At 40.0% G+C, this 22,117-nt stretch overlaps 1 protein-coding gene across 9 annotated transcripts in view; it reads left to right on the forward strand.

The window, feature by feature from the left end:
• STAU2 (staufen double-stranded RNA binding protein 2) overlaps nucleotides 1-22,117 on the forward strand; it is a 295,381-nt gene that overhangs the window by 88,219 nt on the left and 185,045 nt on the right. For all 9 annotated transcript variants that reach the window (XM_066378875.1, XM_066378872.1, XM_066378874.1 and 6 more), the window contains 4 exons: nucleotides 6,204-6,363; nucleotides 7,924-8,031; nucleotides 10,564-10,776; nucleotides 18,434-18,571. In XM_066378875.1, the coding sequence (XP_066234972.1) occupies nucleotides 6,204-6,363; nucleotides 7,924-8,031; nucleotides 10,564-10,776; nucleotides 18,434-18,571 (619 nt within the window). The remainder of the gene's footprint in view (nucleotides 1-6,203; nucleotides 6,364-7,923; nucleotides 8,032-10,563; nucleotides 10,777-18,433; nucleotides 18,572-22,117) is intronic.

Raw genomic sequence — 22,117 nt, forward strand, 5'->3', positions numbered from 1 at the left:
CTCACCCGCTTAGTCAGAGGCAGCAGAAGGTAGCGGTTCAAAGCCTGAGCCCTGGGTAAGGCTTCCTGGGTTCACGTGCTGGCACACATGAGCTGGCTTTGGGCACCTTAATGAACATCTCTGTTCCTCATTTCCTTGTGTGAAAAATGAATTTAGGGCCATCGTGGTAACTGAATGAGATTAGTGTGTAAAGTGCTTGGAACAGTGTCTGGCAGATAGTTAGTGCGTCGTATGTTTTTGCTGTAATCATGATGCTGATGACGGCATTTTACCTGCATGCTCATTTAGGGATGGGACAAGAGTGGGTTTATGTTAGACCCAAGTGTGGGATTGAGGGTGTGTTTACAAAATGGGCCTCTTTGATAACATGCTTGCTTTCCATGGTCTTCTTGTGGTCTGGTGTCCGCAACACAATGTAAATTATTTACTCTTGTGGCCTGTAGTGTGTATTTCACGAGTCATTCCACTGACCAGACTTACATCTATTTGCACAGGAACTAGACTTCCTCTCAACACTTTCTTCTGTAATTATTCTAGTACAGTCGCACCATTTTTAAAAATTTGGAATTGTGAAAGAAACATCATTTATAATTGCATTATTTCAGAGCACCATGTCTCAGCATCTAGTGCTCACCTTTCCATGTTTTCCACTAGGTATTTAAAACATAATTACAATGATTTCATGAACAGAATAGAAGATCCTTGCAATTCTTTTTAGGGCTTGTTCTCAGCTGCCCCGTGAATCTCTTCTAATAGGTCCTAATTTTTAAAATTCCTCAAGACTTAACATTCAGATCCCATAAAAGATGTATTTTCAAAATTTATAAGATGTGAATAGAGAAAGAACCCTCTCCTATCTAGACATTTTATATACATACAGGCTTGAAAACAGGCCAAGGACTATTTTATAGCTTTCTGATAAAACCTATTATTTTTCTACAGCAAGAAAAAGAATGCTTAGCAGTGCCAAGAAAGTGTATAGAGAGTCAGAATAATCAACATGTCATTTGAATTCTAAGTTTTGGCATTTAGAGTTCTTTAAGCATAGATTCTGCAAATATTTTTACAGATAAGTAAACTGAGATAGAAAGATTAAGTGACATTTCTGTTTTCAGTCAATGTTAGAAATAAACACAGAAATCCAAAGCCTCTCCTTATTAGATCAGGAGATAAACCTGTAGCAGAGATATGAACACTGAAGCTATGCTGAGATGTATGAATAATGGTATCAAATAAAATGAGGCAATTACTTTTCAATTTTTAAAAGTTCTGAGATTTGGAATATGTCTTTGTCACCTTGTAAAAGTGATACTTAGGAAAGTGGAGATGTTGAAGAAGAAGGCAATCACAAAATGGGAGGGAAGACACGCAGATTTTAGTTTGGAAAGAAAATAAAAAATGAGTCTATAAAAAGGTCATTAATGAGGTATCTGTAGAGAGGATAGCAAAGGCTTATGGTATAGAAAGTTGTTATAGCTGACGGGTAATAAGGATACTTATAGTCTTATAATAATAATACTTATGTAAGAATGTAAGGTCTTTTCTTTGCTCAAATAACAAAACAAAACTGTGTAAGGAATGTCACATATTCATTCAAAGGGACCAAGTATATTTCCTTTCTTTATTTTGGTATTGACCTGTGATATTTTGAAGATAGGCCAAATCTAAAAGATTTTCTTGAAATCTAAAGAAAAGAAAGCTTTTATTTTATTTGGAGCTTTATTTGTTTGTTTCTGTTTTGTAAGACTTCTAGCAGACAGAGGGCATGGTGCAAACGGCCTGACAGGCTGCCTTCATCCAGTTCAGCCTGTTGAGCCGTGGGCACGTGTTGCCATGATTCTGACCTGTCACTCTGGATAGGTTGTTCAGTTGGGTCTATGTCTGAACCTGCTTGGCTTGACATAGGGTAAAACATGGGGTTTCATCGGAGTTGTTTGTTCCAACAGCTATTCAGTAAAACTCCTCTGAAGACTATCAGTGGACCTGAGGTTTAGAAAGAACCCTTCGGTTCTCAGGCCTGCCAAAGACATACAGCCAATTTCATAAACAAATATGAACCCAAATTTCCTGAGCTCTGCTTAGGCAGACTTCAGTTTGACTCCCAGCAACTCTGTGGGGGAGATTTGCTACCTGCCAAAGTGGCCACAGGGGCCTCTTATCTCGCCAGGCTGCAGTGAGGATTAAATGAGAGAGATGCAAGGCCCCTACCGTGGTGCTCGAGGAAGGACTGAATGCCTTCCTTCACTGACATGGCTTTGAGGTTCTCGTCAAGTCACTGGAGCCGTGTTATAGGATGTGGTGCTGTCGTGGGTGGCAGCTCTTGGACTCTCAGTGCAAAGACTCAGCAGGGAAGCTTGAGTGAAGATTCTGCTCCCTCCCTGGGAATTGATTCTGCAGATCTGGGTTGGAGCACGGGAATCTGCATCTTTAACAAGCACTAAAGATTCTGATGAAAGTGCAATCGCACTTTGCAAAATACACTGGAGGTTGTGGGTAAAAGCTATTTTACCCTGAGACTTTAATAGCTTGGACGGGAGAGTTTTCCCCACCCATCTTTTAACAATAATCACTATGGGGATCTAAGCGTTGACCACAAAATTCTAACTAAGAAACGTCATTCGAGAATGACAATGTAGACTTAGGTAAATAAATACTAATTTGTAGAATTATGTACATTACTCAACCATAAATGCTTTACCAAAAATGTGTGAAATAAATAAAAATAGAAAAAGGAACTCCCATTAAATAGAACATGGCCTTTGAAGTTAATAAACTTGGAGTGTTTCTTTACCAAAGGGAGTAAAGATTAGTGACCAGGACCTGACACACTGGAAAACATTGTGCGTTGTCTCTCCTATAACTCAGTCTGGGTGCCATTAATGCGAGTGCTCTGGGTAATCTTAGTTGTCATGACGATATGAGGAGACCTGATCTGTAAGGTACTCAGATCACGTGGGAGAGGTTATTGAGAATCATTGCCAAGTAAGAGGATGGAGTGGAAGTGGAATGGAACTGGTCAGGCGTCCGGTTTGGTATTTCCTGTTGTTAGTGCTAGAATGTTTTAAGAACACAACCAGCCTAATTTTCCCTCTGATACTTATACGGTATAATTTATACGTACATATGTATCCACATGCATGCACATGCGCGCACACAGAGCAGTGTTTGATGGCCAAAAAGGAAGAGGCCCCAAGGGCTCTTTAGCGTACAATTAATATTTTGGTTAGAAAATCAGCAGATTGTTTCAGTATGGTTATGTGTTATGACATCATATTCCAGTAAAGTTATAATGAACAGAAATTTTGTTTGTCTCTGTGGCAAACAGAAATGAGTTTTGTAATTGTCAGCAGGCCGAAGTGATTACCATGGCGCCCACTCCCTCTACTGCAGTTAAAGGTCTGCTAGCATTCCAGTTGTGGACCTCTGTTTTCAGAAGTGTGTAATTAATTGTAAACATTTGCTCTATGGTGAAAGCTTGCCGTACAAGATCTCAGGAGTTGGTCTCTGATGGTAGGTTGTCTGTTTTAAAAGGTTTTGTAGTGGGACCAGTTTAAAGCATGGCATCAAGTCTGTAGAGGTGGGGAAAAATGAACTTTGTGGGACCCAGAAATAACTTGCATTCATCCCATCGGTCTGTCCAAATTTCTGCATAAAAGGAATCTAAGATAAAGCAGGGAGCGAGAGACTGCAGTTTTGTACACTGGCTCATGTGATCAAAGAGCAAGAGAGAGTGTGGCTTTTGCTGCTTCTTAGCCTTTTGTGTGTTAAAAATAATCTGTTCCTGTAAGCGGTTTTTTCTTCCTTTAACTTTCTGTATCTGCCAATTAAAAATGGGAACATATGACATCAAAACAGACATTTACAAATATATACTTTATCTTAAAACAAATTAATAGGAAACTGTGGGCCCAGAAAATTGACCCTAAGAATTTAAGGCATCAACTTTTTTTCAGGCTGTGGCTCTCTCCACCCCCATAACACTGCCGAGTGTCTGCCTGATGTTGGGTTGTTCTTTTCTGACCTGGACCTGCCTTCCTCCCCTTCGCTGCCATCTGGCTGTTACTTCCCCTGCCTTTTGATCACGGGCATTAATCAGAGTGCAGCCTCAGGCTCTTTCTTGGTTCCTGTTCCCTTTCCTCTTCCAGGTGCTTATCCACTCACCTGGTTTCAATCAGTGCCTCCCACATCTGCATGCTCAGTGCCGACCTGCCTTCTCGTCCTTCACCCTCAGTAAACCCACTGATGAGTCCCATCTGCCTGCTGATTCTCACACGATGGGCAGCCTCTGTCCAGTTGATCTCAGGTTGAAACAGAGCAATGCTATCTGCTTGTCCACTAGTCGTCTAAAACTCAGTTGGGCATCGATTGGACTTCTTTTTGCTTGGAAACAGACATTTTTCAGCACTGGAGTGATTTTGCACTTAAATTTTCAGCATTATTATAAATGCACCATAAAAATCAATCCTGTGAGTTTTGCAGATTCGTTTGACTTGACCTGTGGTGGACACAGTTGCCCCCTCACTCCTCCTGCACAGACTTTCCCACTTGGATCCCTGGGAGGACACGCTGCCTGCCTGGGCTTCCTGTCAGTCCCTCCCACAGTGTTCTCACTGCCTGCAGCTTAAATTCCATCGATACATTGAAGATTCCCAAATCTTATTCCCCCCTTGAACCTATTTTCTGGAGTCCAAATTCGTAATCCCAACTGCCCATTTGACATCTCCATGTGGATGTCTAACGGGCCTAATGATTTCACATCTTCAAACCAGAGCTGCTGATGTCTGTCCTCCAACAGCCCCTTCCTTCTGCAGTCTTCACCAACTCCATATACGGGTACCCTGTCTCCCAGGTACTCCGGTCAGGAGCCCTGGGTCATCCTTGACTCTGCTCCCTTCTTTCATAGCCCATTCTCGGGTATACCTTGTCTCTCTGCTTTTGAAGTCTACCCAGAATCCACAACTTCTTATCACCTTTTCCACTGTCCCCCCTTCACCTGTGTTACTGTGCTAGCTTCCTAATGCATCTCCTGTTTTTTTTGCTATCTCTCCCTACAGTCTGTTCTCAATGTAGTTTTCAGAGAGTTCTTCAAAATGTCAGCCACATCATGTCACTTTCCTGCTTGAAACCTTCTGGTAGCTGGCCATTTTACTCAGTAAAAGTCAGATCCTTAAAATGATTTCTAAGGAAGGCTTAAGGGACTCTGGCCAACTCTTCTGGCTTTCCTTTTCTCACTCCCTGCACTCTAAGCAGATGGGCATGCTCTGAATTACTTGGACGTGCATGGCATGCTGCTGCCCCAGGGCCTTTGCACTTGACATTCTCTCTGGTTCAGTTGCATCATCTCAGATGATCCATGTGGTCTCCTCCCTCATTTATTTTAGATCTTTATGCAGTCATCATCTTCTCAGCAAGGCCTTTCCTAGTCACCCTGTCTGAAACCCACCTCCCTGACACTGCTGAACCTTGGCCTTTTATTTAACTGGTGTCTCTAACATACTGTGCCCTGTGTATTTACCTTATTTATTGTCTGTCTTCTCCATGGTAATGTGTGTTTTTGTTCACTGTCATATTCCCGTCATGTGGAAGGAACTCCTTAAATAGTTGCTGAGTTAATGGAGTTTATTGCATGTCACCTGAATTTTTTTCTCCATAATTTCTTCCAGGTTTGTTCTTTCTTCTCACGCCCGCTTCTGTCCCTTCTTGTCTGTATCACTGCAGCTTTCCAGCTGTGCTTCTCTCCCGCGGTGCTCAGCATAACCCTGCCAGAAAGGTTACCTTAAATACACTTTAATATACTTTCTACCTAAGAAGCGGTTTAAACTCCCTATTCTTTTTTATTTTGAATCCTATCTCTTTATTTATTTCCAAAGTGCTTATCATTTTGGCGATGTGACTCCTCTCTGCCCCTCCCGCTTCTAAGTATAACTGTCTTCTGCTGAAAGGCACAGTGATCTGCGCACTGTCCCCTAAGTGGCCTTGCTTGCCTCCACCCTCCGTGGTGGCTCCCCACCCTTCAGCACCAGACCATTTGTCTTGCTTCCATCAAAATTCGTCTGAAAACTTGAAGTTAAAACTTTATTAGGGTTAATAAGAGGGCATAGTGCATTATATAGTTGGTGTCATTTTAAACAAAACAAATCTTACTAATAATTATAGAGTGATTTTTATTGAACTAACATTAGTATTTTATTTTCTTATTTTAGGTATCATTGCCCGATGCCTAAGATCTTTTATGTTCAGCTGACCGTAGGAAATAATGAATTTTTTGGGGAAGGGAAGACTCGACAAGCTGCTAGACACAATGCCGCCATGAAAGCCCTCCAAGCCCTGCAGAACGAGCCCATTCCAGAGAAGTCGGCTCAGGTGTGTGCTGCTGTGCGGACACTCTCTTCCGATAGGTCCCCAGCGAGGTGACTGCAGAGACAGAGACGCGTTCTTACAGATAGAAGGAATAATCTCTTCTGACAGGAAAGACGAGAGGTGATCCCTTCTGATCACCTGTCTACTCTGCTAGACAAGTGTACCTGTGGGGATGACCTGGTCACCTATGGCGTGCACTTCCCAGGCAGTTCAGGATTTTGGGATGTGTATAAGAATGCACTTAATGCTTCATTTACTGAGCATGGATTGTGCTGTGTTGATCTAGAATCAAGGAATTTAAAGTGGAGGAGAGATTTATGGCTTTTTCCAGTCCTATTTGATTTTTACAAATGAGGATATTCTTTTTTTTTTGGGTTTTTTTTTTTTTTTGTATTTTTCTGAAGTTAGAAGCGGGGAGGCAGTCAGACAGACTCTCATATGCGCCCAACCGGGACCCACCCGGCATGCCCACTGGGGGTAATGCTCTGCCCATCTGGGGTGTTGCTCCATTGTGGCTGGAGCCATTCTAGCACCTGAGGTGGAGGCCATGGAGCCATCCTCAGTGCCTGGGCCAACTTTGCTCCCAGGAAGCCTTGACTGCTGGAGGGGAAGAGAGAGATAGAGAGGAAGGAGAGGGAGAAGGGTAGATGGGTGCTTCTCCTATGTGCCCTGGCCAGGAATCGAACCTGGGACTTCCACATGCCAGGCCGACACTCTACCACTGAGCCAACCGGCCAGGGCCGGGGCTATTCTTGAGTAATTTCTCCCATTCTCATGACTTCAGCTGCTTTCTCTAATGATTTCAAAGTAGTAGCTCCAGCTCAGGCATGTCTTAGCAGTCCTCTTCATATCGAGGCCTCCACTTAGTTATTGCAAACTGTATAGTTCAGCCTCTACAGTTCTGCAGACCTGTTGTTCCTCCTCCACTTAGGTTGATATTGGCTGATGGCAAACTTAGGTGTTTTTCTCCCGTCCACTTTCATTAGGATGTTTATCTGTTTTCACACCACACTGTAAGCCTCCTGACAGAAGGAATACTCTCTCTCTATCTCTATTGCTTATACCATGGTTGGTGTGTCTGAGATCCTCCCTCCAGAAATATGTGTTAAATCAGTAAGTGAGTTGTTGCCAAGGCCAGACCCAGAGCTCCAGAGTCCTGGTTTGGATCCCATAGTCTTTCTACAGCTTAGTTTTTATAGAAGATTAAATACCATGTTATACCACTAGTGGGGGTACCCGCTGCTGTGTGTGTGTGCACACGCGCACACAAGATAGAGACTTCTGCGAAACTGGATAAACTCAAATTAGGATATGGTTGAGTAAAGACTTGTAAACTTAGCATTTATCTTTCTACTTTGAGGGGAAGAAGACCTAAAACCAAATAACAAGGAGTCTCATAGCACAGTCCTTGACCAATGTGGCCATGTAGGAATCCCCAGGGTCTAGCCAATGGCTTTCTATTTCTTACTGTATTTTCCTTTCGATGGGCCCCCCTGCTTGTAGACTGTATGCAGTTTGTTACAAAGTGAAGATTCAGTGTCGTCCTGTTTTTTGTGATTTTAGAATGGTGAATCCGGAAAAGAAATGGATGATGACAAAGATGCAAATAAATCGGAGATCAGCTTAGTGTTTGAAATTGCGTTGAAGCGAAACATGCCTGTCAGTTTTGAGGTACGTGCTCAGGAAGGAATCCATGTGCTTCTTCATGTCCACACTCTACCATGAAAATGATATGGGCCCTGGAGAGATTAGCACTTACAGTGTCATGGATTACTGCTGACCTCTTTGGCTTTTCGGTATTAAGCCATCTGAGTATATATTATATTTCAATTTTCATCATGAACTTATCATCCAAGTATAAATTAATTTGTAGTACTCTAGGATTGGGTGTTTTTAATAGGATCAAATGGAAAGTATCCCAGTTACTATTTAGTGACACATATTTATTAATACCCAGGTTTTTTTTCGGTATTTGCCAAAATACGTAGAAATTTTATGAAGTCTCTTAAGTAAGCATTTTACCAATTAGATACTTTGTCAACTAGATAAATGTGTCACAAGGATAATTCTAAAATGGTGTGAAATTTAAAAGAGAAAATGTTGAATTCTTATAATACCTCCTGTATCAAGAGGTTACTAATATTTACCCTTGCTGGGTAGTCTAGTGGATAGAGTTTTATCCCGGCGCACCGATATCTCAGGTTTAGTCCCCAGTCAGGGCATATGTGAGAAGCGATCAGTGAGTGCACAACTAAATGGAACAACTAAGAGAAACAACATGTTGATGCTTCTTTGTCTTCCTCTCCACCCTCCAAATTAATGGGAAAAAAATTTTAAAAAGAGGTTGCTAATTTTGCAACTCAAATACCTAGTGTAAGGTATTTTTTCCTGCCGAGAAGGAAGGAATAGGTCTCGGAGCCACAAAGTGTGGAATAGCAAACGGCTTTATTGAGTACAGAGCACGCATTCCGCCCGGCGAGGTTCCCTGGCCCCGAAGAAAGATGGAGGAGATGGAGGCTAGGGAAGTTGCATGGATTAAACCGTGTGGGAGATATTTAAAGGGTCCCTCTAGGGAAGTGGAGCTACTATGACATGGTGAAATTTCACTGGCTGGCAGATGATGGCTTTTTTCCAAACGGTTCCTGTGAAGCCTCCTTTTGGCGCACTTAGTTGTGGGCGGTCCTAGCCAAAGTTCGCGGGTCTGAGTTCCCCACGTGACCATCCCCCATTATCCACTGACCTTACACCTAGAAAATAGGCAGAACCCAGGAAATAGGCTGAAACAGTCGTGGAGTGTCCTCCTTCAGGCTGTGTGATGTTCATCTACCAGAAAGTTCCCCCATTTCCCTCACTGGCAGGATCAACTGACCTGTTTGCTTTCTCCTTAGACACAGTTCCGACAGGTTGGGCTGTCTGAGGTCAGCCTGTAGCCAGTTAAAGGCAGCGGAATGGGGGAGGCAGGCCAGCATGCACAGAGGGCTGGCTAGGCTCAGCAGGAAATGACAGGAACAGTATAGAAAACCAGTCAGAGTCACTGCATGTACTCAAGAAGGATTGAGGATTGGGGGCCTTTAAAGGCTGCGATGAATAGAAACAGTGTTACCAGTCTTAGGAGTCCTTGGCGACATTAGTATAAATATATATTCCAGAACTTCTACTTGCTGTTCAAATGGTGATCTGATGTTAGCAATAAATGGTTAAATATTTGGTATTCTCTATTGAGTTAGTATATTATATAGTTTTTCTTTTAAATTAAAATTCAGGAAGATGTCCAGCAAAGTGGTTAAAATAAACGGTTTTGGTATTTCAACTAGTAAACTTAAACTACTTGGAAAATATACTTATCATAAAGTTCTTATCCCTATCATTGTTGAATTATTGAGCTATTGTGTTTTTTTTTTTTCCCTAATGGGTATCCAGTACTGAAAGACGAAATTTTAATATAAAGTTAAATAGTAAACTATTTAACCAACTAGGGTATATTTTATAAATCAGAATTTTGAAGATGACTAAAGTTTTGAGCACTCAGATTTCAGAAGCCATCCTTCCTTAAAAAGTTGTCTTTGTTTAAAGAGTGCATTAATGTAGGGTTTAGGAACATTCAGAGTGGACAGATTCATACTCTGTCACTCTAGAAAGTCACAGAGAGTAAACATTCTAAAACAGCCTCTAAAGTCTGTGTCAAAATTATGTATTTTTCACCCACCAACTGTTGCCCAGGGGCTGCTTCTACCTGCAGGATGCTCAGTGTCTGTAGGACGCCAGTAAGACGTGGCCATCATGCCCCTGTCACTTCCTCCCCAGAGGGGAAAATGAGATACGTACAAATTATCATTCTTGATGCCCTATGTCCCTAATCTAATGTATGCTTTATGTTCTTAATTTTCTGTCCCGTAAGAAATGGGGAACCATATTTAGAATTGCCTATTTTAAACTAGCAAGAGAACAATTCTGAGTATGAACTGAATGTATTTATTTGAATTTCTGTTCTTCCAACTTCAGTTTCTTAAGCACTCTTAGTATTGTAATTGAGTAGTCCTTCTATAATACCTTTATAATGGCTTTATTAAAGAAATCTATAATTTTGAGATAATTCTGGATTTTAGTGTTGATTATGATACAAACATTCAGAAAGATACATGCTCTGAGAACACATCTCAAGTGCCTGTGTGTTTTCATTTAGGCTGTATTTTTATGTTACAGGTTATTAAGGAAAGTGGTCCGCCACACATGAAGAGCTTTGTGACCCGGGTATCCGTGGGTGAGTTCTCCGCAGAAGGAGAGGGAAACAGCAAAAAACTCTCCAAGAAACGCGCAGCCACCACCGTCCTACAGGAGCTTAAGAAACTCCCACCCCTTCCTGTGGTTGAGAAGCCAAAACTATTTTTTAAAAAACGCCCTAAAACAATAGTCAAAGTAAGTGTATGCTTGTGGACATGAGTCATTTTTGCTGTATACATATTATGGTAACTCTAGATAACAGTTGTTCCATAGGGAGGTATCTAAATCTATAGAATATATACAGCCCCTGATTCAGGGTTGGACATGTGACTATAAATCAGTAACAGTTCTGTTTTGCTTTCTAGACACTTGTATACCTGTGCTTGTTTATCAGACTGTACCTTACATACTAACAGGTTTTTATGGCTTAAAAAATACTTTCTTGTTTGTGACCACCTTTAGTATATAATACCTTAGTATAAAATACTTTCCCGTTCATGATTACCTTTAGTATAAGTGTCGTTATGACTGTAAGGTAGAGAACGGAACCCCCCATATTATAAATGAGGTTTTACGTAGCACATTGAAAGCATTTGCTCACTTTTACTCACCTGTTGCATGGAGCAGCCTGAACTACTCTGACCCCTAATTCAGTGTTGTTTCTGCACTCCACACTGCTCTGTAGTATCTCCTTAGGATTCAGAAGAGGTGACAGGATGCAGGGTAGGAATCATGACTAACTCTGAGCCTGTGACAGCAGCAGCTAGTGAGAGTCCCAGACTGTGTCGGGTTACGCTCATGGTGGCAGGGAAGAGTGCTAGTGTTGTGTTTCTGTCTTCGGGCATGTCCTTGCCCAAGAAGGATACAGAACATGCAGATTAATTTTATTTACATTCACCAGAAAAGGAAGTAAAAGTCAGAGAAATGAGATGAATTGGCACTTGGTATAGGACAGGGCCCGTGGGTGTTTAGCGTGTATGACATGAATGGAATTAGAGCTTGGTTTCCAGAGAAAGCCTGAACTTCGCAGCGTGTCAGTTGCCTGCTCAGCCTAACCTCGGTAGAAGGCTTCTGATGGGCTCTGCAAACCAGGCACTGCAGAAGTGAAATCCGTTTTGTCTTTCATGAATTTCTTTTGCTGAATTCCAGTAGCTTAGTTTAGTTATTTCTATGGGTTTTATACCTTTACATCTTTGTTTAAAAATATGTATTTACTTAAATAACTACATTAATACTTGTTCTTTTTAATGACTACTGTCCTTACTTCACTGAGAAGATGTAGGTTGTGAGTTCCCTGAAATAGCATTCTGCCTTGTACGTAAGGTAGACTAAAAATAAACACCAACTAGATCCGCTAGTCGTGAGTCACAGAGGTTCCGTGGAGGACTGGTGTTTTTTCACACCTCCCCGCAGTCCGGAAGGAGGGTGTGGCTGTTAACAACATGGCCTTTGCTGTCCATTTTGAGTGTGGCTCCACATGGTCTGAGCCAGTTACCCGACTTTCAAAATCTTGTTATCTCCTCATTTATAAAGTAGGCGTAAGACTTGAACTTGCTTTATAGTATGAACTGAAATAATACACAGAATGCATTAGTAATTATTATTGTTTACTAATAATAAAAATAATAAGTACCCAATAAAATTAACTGTTATTTTATGTCTAATTTTTTTTTTTTTGGAATTTTTCTGAAGTTGGAAACGGGGAGGCAGTCAGACAGACTCCTGCATGCGCCCGACCGGGACCCACCCAGCATGCCCACCAGGGGGCGATGCTCTGCCCATCTGGGGCGTTGCTCTGTTGAAACCAGAGCCATTCTAGCGCCTGAGGCAGAGGCTCCAGAGCCATCCTCAGCGCCCGGACGAACTTTGCTCCAATGGAGCCTTGGCTGCGGGAGGGGAAGAGAGAGACAGAGAGGAAGGAGAGGGGGAGGGGTGGAGAAGCAGATGGGTGCTTCTCCTGTGTGCCCTGGCTGGGAATCAAACCCAGGACTCCTGCACACCAGGCCAATGCTCTACCACTGAGCCAATCGGCCAGGGCCTTATGTCTAATTTTGTTTATTCATATTATATATATATATATGTATATATATATATATATTATATGAATATATCTATGGTCTGTTTTTTTAATCCTTTTATGTATAAAATCTATAACTTATCCATGATAGGAGAACAGTGCTCTACATCAGAATGCCAGTACAGAAACGTTCACCTAATATCTTCAACTAAATCTAATCTTAACAAATTAAGAATGATAAACCATAAGGCTAGAAAAGATCTGTACATTTTTATAGTTGGATATAAACATAACTCTTGTTAATTCTCACTAGAGCCATTCAAAACAAAATTATTGTTTGAGTACTGTTCACCAGAGAGGGGAGAAACATTTTGAATTCTCAAAATTATTTGCTATTAACTCTTGCTTATAAGCATATTATTCTAGAGCTTGCTTCCTATCATTCGGATATGAGCTTGAACTTGACTTCTTCAGGGAACGCTTCTCTGACTTTGCCCCTACTCCAAATTAGGTTTGCCTAGTGGTTCTCAAAGTGTGGGCGAGGGTGCACTGGTGCACCCTTGAAGATTTCTAGGTACGCCCTATGGTATGCCAGAGAAATATGTGCCTGTTGGGGACCAAAAAACCAACAGGGTTTTTGGAGTTTAGACTTTTGGGGGACAGGTGTGGGGAATTGGCTGTAAGCTGACAGTCTGCCCAACCCCCCACCTCCCCTGCCTGATTAGGTTGCAAAAGGCTGTTAAGCTGTGGTGCTGGATTGTTTATACTACCCCCCCCCCCCCGCCATGTTCCCGGGAAAGACTGGAGGCAAGTTTCTTCTATCCTTTGGTGTAAAGTTAAGATGGTATGTATGGTGGGGGTTTTCTGCACTCAACACAAGAGTAAAAAGAGAGGAATTCTTCAATGTATTGATGAGTTAATGAGAGTTTGCCTTTCAAATATATGCCCAAACATTGAAGAAATTGCTAGGACACATCAGGCTCATGTTTCTCATAAACACAAGAATGAAAACATTTAACACATTCGTGCCGAGACCTGCCGAATTTACTAAATCTTACTAAGACTGTATCTATACATATAAAAAGATAACTTTTTTGTCATTTTTAAAAATTTTTTAACCTCTCTTTTTTACAAATTCTAAAAAGCATAACTCAAAAATGTAACATAAAAATATATTTTAATGTCAGGATAAATTTAATTTTGTTGTATTTATTTCATTTAATTACTATTAAAGCATGCTTGGGCTTTATATATTTTTTCTTTAATATCTGACTTAATTATTATAACATATTTCTCAGAAATTTGTATATAGTGCGCCTACAATTATTATTTTAAATGCGCCCGACTTCAAAGAGTTTGAGAACTGCTGGGTCATCCCCTGCATTTCCCACATGTGCATCACACTTGGAACTTCTTGTACCATGTCTGTCTTGTGTTAAAATATATATGTCTTAAACATCTAGGATCTAGTGTTTTTATATGCAAGAGAAGTAGAGAAAATATCTGTTGGTCATTTGCCTTGATTTTATTTAAAGTAATAGAACTGTCACATCTTCTCGTTTGGTCCTCTTACCCACTCTGGGATGTAGGTATCATCCCCGTTTTACAGATGAGGTCCTTGGTGTTTAAGGAGCTTTACCCGAGAATAAATAGTAGAGTCAGGGTTCAGGTCTATTCATGTGACTCAAGTGCCCATTTGAAACTAGTTGCTTGTGACTCCTTGTGGGCCTACTTCAGTAGAGTTAAAACTGCTGTTGTCTGAGATAATATCGTATCTTAAATGGTCTCTTCTATAAGATGAGACAGCAAAGAAAGCTTTCTGATAAAAATTTTCTGGACACAACTGTTACACGACTGTCCTTACTGGTTTGTAGAGTGGTAATTCAAGAGCTGATATCCAAGGAATAACTTAATTGTCAAGGATGCTAGTGGTTAATATCAGTTAAGAGAAGAAACGAATCATTCTCAGTGTTCTTAGAATTCCATTACTATCTAATTGCCTTTTTTTTTTTGACCGAGAGAGAGAGAGAGAGAGAGAGAGAGAGTCAGAGAGAGGGACAAGATAGGAGATAGGGACAGACAGATAGGAAGGGAGAGAGATGAAAAACATCAATTCTTTGTTGTGGCTCCTAAGTTGTTCAGTGATTGCTTTCTCATATGTTCCTTGACCGGAGGGCTACAGCAGAGCGAGTGACCCCTTGCTCAAGGCAGAGACCTTTGGGCTCAAGTCAGTGACCTTGGGCTTAAAGCCAGTGACCTTTAGGCTCCAGCCAGAGACCATGGGGTCATGTCTATGATTCCATGCTCAAGTCAGCGATCCTGCACTCAAGCACATGAGCCTGTGCTCAAGCTGGTGACCTCAGGGTTTCGAGTCTGGGTCCTTCGAGTCCCAGGCCAATGCTCTATCCACTGCACCACCACCTGGTCAGGCACTGTTTAATTGCTTTTATGCTCTGGTCTTTTGTCATTGGAATCTGTGTCAAAGTACCTTTGTATCTTTGACACTTAAGATATTCTTAAGAAAGAGGTGAATTAAACAGGAAGAGAGACTGCATGCCAATGAAGTACATTATTTGAATGTCTTCATGAACTAGGCATACCTCTTCCAACCCAGACTCAAAAAGCTTCCTTGGTAGTCAATCTATAACTCCTAAATTAATTGTCTGTCTTTTCATTGGTAGTCAATCTGTGACTTATCAATTATCATCTCTTCTCATCAGCATTCTTTAATTCCTAAATTGTTTGATATGTAAATAGAAACTAAAAATTTCCTTTTCTCTCTTCTCCCCTCCCACCTGACTGTCGCAGTACTGATGTTCTCATTCTCTCTCTCTCTCTGTCCCTTGGTGGCACAACTTCATACTTCTTGAGCTTCCATTCAGTCTCTGTGTGGGTGATTCCCAAGTACTCTTCTGTGCCCCACCCCACCTGTCGGACATCGTTACTTAGCATTTCATAGGCTTTTCAAACTGCGAATCCAAAACTCATCCCATTCCTTTCTGACTTGCTTTCTTCCCCAGCATCCTTGTCACAGTGACAGGCACCACCATCCAGCTGCTGAAGCAGAGACTGGAGTCACTGCCTGCCTCTCTTTTACCCCTTATATCCCGTCAGTTGTCAGGTCCTACTAATTCTGTCACTTAAATATTTCTTAACTCTGTTCATTTTTTTTCACTCTGTCTGCTACTCTTTTGGTCCAACTCAAAATCATCTCTCACCTGAATTATTAATGTTGGTTTGAAATGGACTTTCCTACAAATACTCTTGACATCAAATGGTCTTTTTAAAAGTGTTATCTTTTAGAGACACTAATCAGATCATGTCATGACTCTGCCTAAAATCTTTTAGTATGTAATTGCTTACTGCTGTTTGGATAAAGTCCAAAGTTCTAAACACAATTTAAAAAACCCTTCAGTATCTGACCCGGCGGCCACACCTGCAGCACCAAACTAGATCCAGTGGAGGCTCACCAGTTCCCAGACAGAAAGGAAGGGAGAGAGATGAGAAGCAACTCGTAGCTGTGACACCTTAGTTAATCACTGATTGCTTTCTCATATGTGCCTTGACTGGGGGGCTGTAGCTGAGCCAGTGACCCCTTGCTCGAGGCAGTGACCTTTGAGCTCAAGCCAGTGACCATGGGGTCCTGTCTGATCCCACACTCAAGGCGATGACCCCATGCTCAAGCTGATGAGCCTGTGCTCAAGCCGGCGACCTTGGAGTTTTGAACCGGGGTCCTCAGTGTCCCAGGCTGATGTTCTATCCACTGTACCATCGCCTGATCAGGCGATTTTTTGCATTCTATCTTAGAAATTGTCGTGTAGCCAAGTCACAAAAATTTACCCTATATTTTCTCTATATTTCTTTATATTTACCCTATATTTGTAGTTTTAGATATCATATTTAAGTCTGTGAGCCATTTTTAGGTAATTTTTAAAAATGATATTAAGTATGGATTGAAAAAGATATTTTTTGCATATAAATATCCACTTGTTCTAGTCCCATTGATTGAAAAGACTACCCTTTATCCACTGAATTGCTTTGCACCTTTGTTGAAAATCAGTTGACTGTGTGTGCAGATCTATTTCTGGATGCTGTTCTGTTTCATTGGTCTCTGTCTTGATGCCGAGAGGACACATAGCTTTATAATGATTACCATAGCTTTATAATGAACTTGGTATCAGATAACTTGAGTCCTTCAACTTTGTTCTTTTTTTTTTCAAAGTTGTTTTGGTTATTTGTCCTTTCTACCATTTCCATATGAATTTTAACATTGACTTATTATTACCCAGAAAAACCCTGCTAGGATTTTGATTGGGAATGCAATGACTTGATAGATCAGTTTGAGGAAAATAAACATTTTAACAATGTTGAGTCTTCTGACCCATGAGCAAGCCTCTCTATTGAAAGCTCACTTAATTTCAGTAGTGGTTTGTAGTTTTAGTGGGTTTTACATAAATTACACCATATTCTATGTATTCTGTACTTGCTTTTCTCACCTGACATCTTTTTTCCCCCCTGAAATTCATTCATCTTGATGCATGTAGCAATACTTAGTACATTTTCACTACCATGTGCCCTTCCATTATATGAACACGCCATAATTTATCTATTTTACTTTTGATGAATGTTTAGGTTTTTAGTTCTTTTGCTATTTCTTTCTTTTTTTCTTCTTTTTTTCCAAGTAAAAGGAGGGGAGATTAGAGAGACTCCCACATGTGCCCCGACCGGCATCTACCCAGCAACCCCATCTGGGGCTAATGCTCTGCCCATCTGGGGCCATGCTCACAACTGAGCTATTTTTAGTACCTGAGGTGGAGGCTCCATGGAGCTATCCTCAGTGCCCAGGGCCTGATGCACTCTAACCAACTGAGTCATGGCTGCAAGAGGGAGAGAGAGAGAAAGAGGGAGAAAAGAGGGAGGGAGAAGGGTATAGAAGCTGATGGTTGCTTCTCCTTTGTGCCCTTACCAGCCATCGAACCCTGGACATCCACATGCTGGACTGATGCTCTAGCACTGAGCCAACTGGCCAGGACCTTTTTTTTACTATTTCAAGTAATGTAGCTATAGCTATTATTGAGCATATGAGCTAGCACATATGGATAACAGTTTTCTAGGGAATATACCTGATAATGCCTATGCTGCTATAGAGTACTTGTATCATTGTTGGCATCACTAGACATTGCTGAATTGTTTTCCATTTTATATTACTGTCAGCACTATATCAGTTTCTGTTACCCCCACCCCATCCTCAGCAGTCGGGGCTGTCAGGCTGCTTAATGGTTACTAAATTGATGAGTGTGAAATCGTATCTCACTGTGGTTTTAATATACATATTCTGAGTCCTAATGAGATTGATCATCTTTTCACATGTTTTTTATCTGTAAAATAGCTGTTCATATCTTTTGCCCATTTTCCTTTTAGATTATATTCTTCTTAATACTTTCTAGGAGTTTTAAAAAATATATTTTGGATATTGGATTTATCATTTTTTTATTATACATATTGCAAATATTTCTTCAGTTCCTGGCTTGTCCTCTTCTCTTCTTTTGGTGTTTTTGATGACCAGAGTGTGAAGTAGCTGTTCTAGAGAATTTTAAAGCAAAGTAGGTGACCTGGTTTGTCAGCAGTATCCCCAAACCCGAAATTCCACACTCTTGGTTTCAGATTTGTGTTATGTTTTTTCTTCACAAATCCTCTCCACGACTCTCAGTTATCTTTCCTGTCGCAGTTTCAGGATGTGAGGCGGGGTGGAGGGGGAGAGGGAGAACCACTTTAAGCATCCAATAATAAGTTTATAAGAATGTTCTGAAAGTTTTTTCTTATGTTGTTTTTCAGGCTGGACCAGAATATGGTCAAGGAATGAACCCCATTAGCCGCCTGGCTCAAATTCAACAGGCTAAAAAGGAAAAGGAGCCGGACTACGTTCTGCTCTCGGAGAGGGGAATGCCTCGGCGTCGGGAATTTGTGATGCAGGTATCTCTCTACCTTTTATATGAGAACAGTAGTTTTATTGTTTATTTTTTTTAACTGTTAAAAGAAATGTAGAAATACTCAGGTTGGAATAGAGAGATGAGGAAAAGCCGACTAGAAATTAATAGCAGAAATTTACTCTTAGAGCATTTTTATTCCCTCCAGGCCCCTCTTCCTCCTTGGTTGAAACATTCAAGAGTCAAGGATATGCTGTCATAGACCAGTGGTTCTCAAAGTGTGCGCCAGGGCACTCTGGTGCGCCCTAGAAGATTTCCAGGTGTGCCCTATGGTATTCCAGAGCAATATGTGCCTGTTGGGGACCAAAAAACCAATAGGGTTTTTGGAGTTTAGATTTTGGCGGGGACAGAGGTATGGGGAATTGGCTGTAAGCTGACAGTCTGCCCAACCTTTCACCTCACCTGCCTGACTAGGTTGCAAAAGGCTGTTAAGCTGTGGTGCTGGATTGTTTACACTAACCCCCATGTTCCCCAGAAAGACTGGAGGCAAGTTTCTTCTATCCTTTGTTTGGTGTAAAGTTAAGATGACATGTATGGTGGGGGTTTTGGATTGATGATTAAACATAAGGAATTGTCTCTTGAAACCTTTTGGATTTCTATAAAAGAAGAATATGTGGCAATATCTAAAAAAGCTTTGAACATTTTACTATAATTTTCAACATCCTATTTATGTGAATTAGGATTTTCTACCCTCAACACAATTAAGAATAAAAATAGAGGAATTCTTCAGTGTATTGATGAGGAAATGAGAGTTTGCCTTTCAAATATATGCCCAAACATTGAAAAAATTGCTAGGACACATCAGGCTCATGTTTCTCATAAACACAAGAATGAAACACTACACATTCATGCTAGGGTCTGCCAAATTTACTAAATCTTACTAAGAATGTATCTAAATATATATAAAAAAAGACAACGTTTCTGTTGTTTATTTTAACCCTCTTTTTTACGAATTCTAAAAAGCATAACTCAAAAAATTAACACAAAAATGTATTTTAATGTCAGAATAAATTTAATTTTGTTGTATTTATTTTGTTTAATTACCATAAAAACATGCCTTGGACTTTATATATTTTTTATTTAATATTTGACTTAATTATTATAATATATTTCTCAGAAATTTGTATATAGTGTACCTACAATTATTTGTAGGATTTTAAATGCGCTCTGACCTCAAAAAATTTGAGAACTACTGGCATAGACAGAGGAGTTTTGAGGGGACTGAGTTCACACAGGCTTTTTAGCTCAGAGTTTATCATTTCGAAGTCTTGTCTCTATCTTACTGTGTTCAGCCAGAGACAATTTTATGATTGGGACTAGGAGACAGATGAAATTAGGAACAAAACTGAGAACGATGAACGTTGATGGAATTGGTACAAGACCATGAACTTTGGGGTTTTCAGGAAACTTAGGAAAAGAGAGCTAGCTCTCTCTCTAACCACAATGAGGACTGCAGGACTCAGATTGCTAAGAGTGTTAACAGCAGTCTTTGCAGCCAAGAGGACGGAGCTTGGTGGCTAGTGGATTGATTGGCAGGTGGGTGGGGACTGTTAATGGGGTGGACCAGCTAAAACACCCTCCTCGTCTTAGATCCTGTCTTTGCATCTTCATGGGCCAGCTCAAGTGCCAGTACTGGAGAAAACTTTAATTTTGATTATGGAAATTGCAAACATATCTTAAGGTGGATATAGTTAATCGTATACTATCAAAAAAATGATGTAATAGCATGTTGGGAAATATGCCCATCATCCAGACGCAACAGTTCAGATTCTCACCACACTTGTTAATTTTTCTTTCCTTTCTCCCTCTCTGCCTTCTTTTCCTGAAGAATTTCAAAACTAATTTCTAACTATATGTCATTTTAGTCTACATGTTTAGTGTGTATCTCTAAAAAAAAAGTATGTTTTTCTTACATTAGAAATTCATCAGAATCCTCTAATAACCAGTCTGTATTTAAATTATCTTTATTGTCCCCAAACTGTTTTTGTTATAATTGGCTTGTCAGGGAAACTTCTTCCACTGGAACCCATGGATCTCACCTTTAATATAATCCAGTCAAAACAAACATATTTATTAAGTGCTGACCATATGGGAGAAATTTTGATGCTCAGGCATAGTCTCATGCTGATGAACTTCTCATACATTTCTAAAGTTTACCTTCCTTCCTAATTTATAATCTTTATATTTCTTTATCTCACAGGACCCAACACAGTGATATATGTATAGTAGGACGTTAAGAAACCTTTGATGTGTATTTGCTGCCTGTCTGCCTGATTGAGAGCTACTATATTTGGCTTTTGTTGGAGATGTAAACTTATGATGCAGTCACAGATAAACCACTTTTGGGCACCTAGACATCCACAGAGGCGGATTGGTCTGTGGTTAGTAGACCATATGGTGTAGATGTCATTAGGACCCAGAACAATGTTGTTCTAATATCTTCACTTTGTAAAATATGTGCACCAGTTTTTTCTTTTTGCATTCTTAGCTTTGAAGAATTCTAGAAAGTATTCTTTGAACTTAAAAGCTTGAAGAAGAAACTTGCTTACATTTTAGACCTGTATTAGGAGTAAAAATTAGCTTTGACTTTATTAAACCATTCCTTTTCTATGGAGTATATTGAGTACCTCCTTTTGAAAGAGGAATTTAGAGTACCTTACGCCAGCTTCCATTTTACAGGTATTTGTAAACATTCTAGTCAAATGGGAACATTTGGCTGTGCTTTTACATGTTTTCACACTGAATTCATATAGTTTTTTCCCCCTTTCTGGAAGTCCCAGTGGATTCATTACTGTATTGCTGTAACTTTATCAAAGTAAAGGCTTTTGTATAAACTACTTAAGCAATATTATTATTTGTTAAAATTGAATGTGGAAGTAAAATATCTAGAGATGATATACTAATATTTATCGCCCAAGAAAGTAATTTTCTGGTGTTATAAAATGTATGCGATTACTTGTTATTGATTGCTAGATAAAAGACAATCTCTGATGACATTATTTGGGTATTAGTTCAAGAGCAAATTTCTTAAAGCTTTTAATTTTTTTGGACAGAGGGATTTTAAGTTTTCAAAGAGGAAAATAATAACTAAATTGCATACCAACACATTGTACCATTATATATCAAATCATGTTAAGTTTTCTACCTGTGATTAAGATCACTAGGTTTTTAAAAAGATATAAAGCAAATTTTATCAGTTTGACTCAATGAAAGATAATGAATTAACTTTTTGGTAAATACTATTTTAGAAGTTTTTGTTGGGTTTTTGAGGACTTGATTTATTTAAATTATTTTTTTTACAACAATCTGCAGTCTTAAATTTATTGCATAGCAAAATTGAACTTTGCAGAAAAATTGACATTTCAATAAAATCTTATTTATAATAGTTATAAAATTTGTGAGCTTTCTAGGAAGATGACTTATGAAGTTTATTGCATACTTGCTTGACTTTTATATAAAAGTGATTTATTTTTGAGTGACTGTTGTTAGCAGGGAATCAAAGTCCTTCAGCACAGCAGTCTTTTTTAATTTA

Source organism: Saccopteryx leptura, chromosome 3 (genome assembly GCF_036850995.1).
Source record: "Saccopteryx leptura isolate mSacLep1 chromosome 3, mSacLep1_pri_phased_curated, whole genome shotgun sequence".
Lineage (NCBI taxonomy): Eukaryota > Metazoa > Chordata > Mammalia > Chiroptera > Emballonuridae > Saccopteryx > Saccopteryx leptura.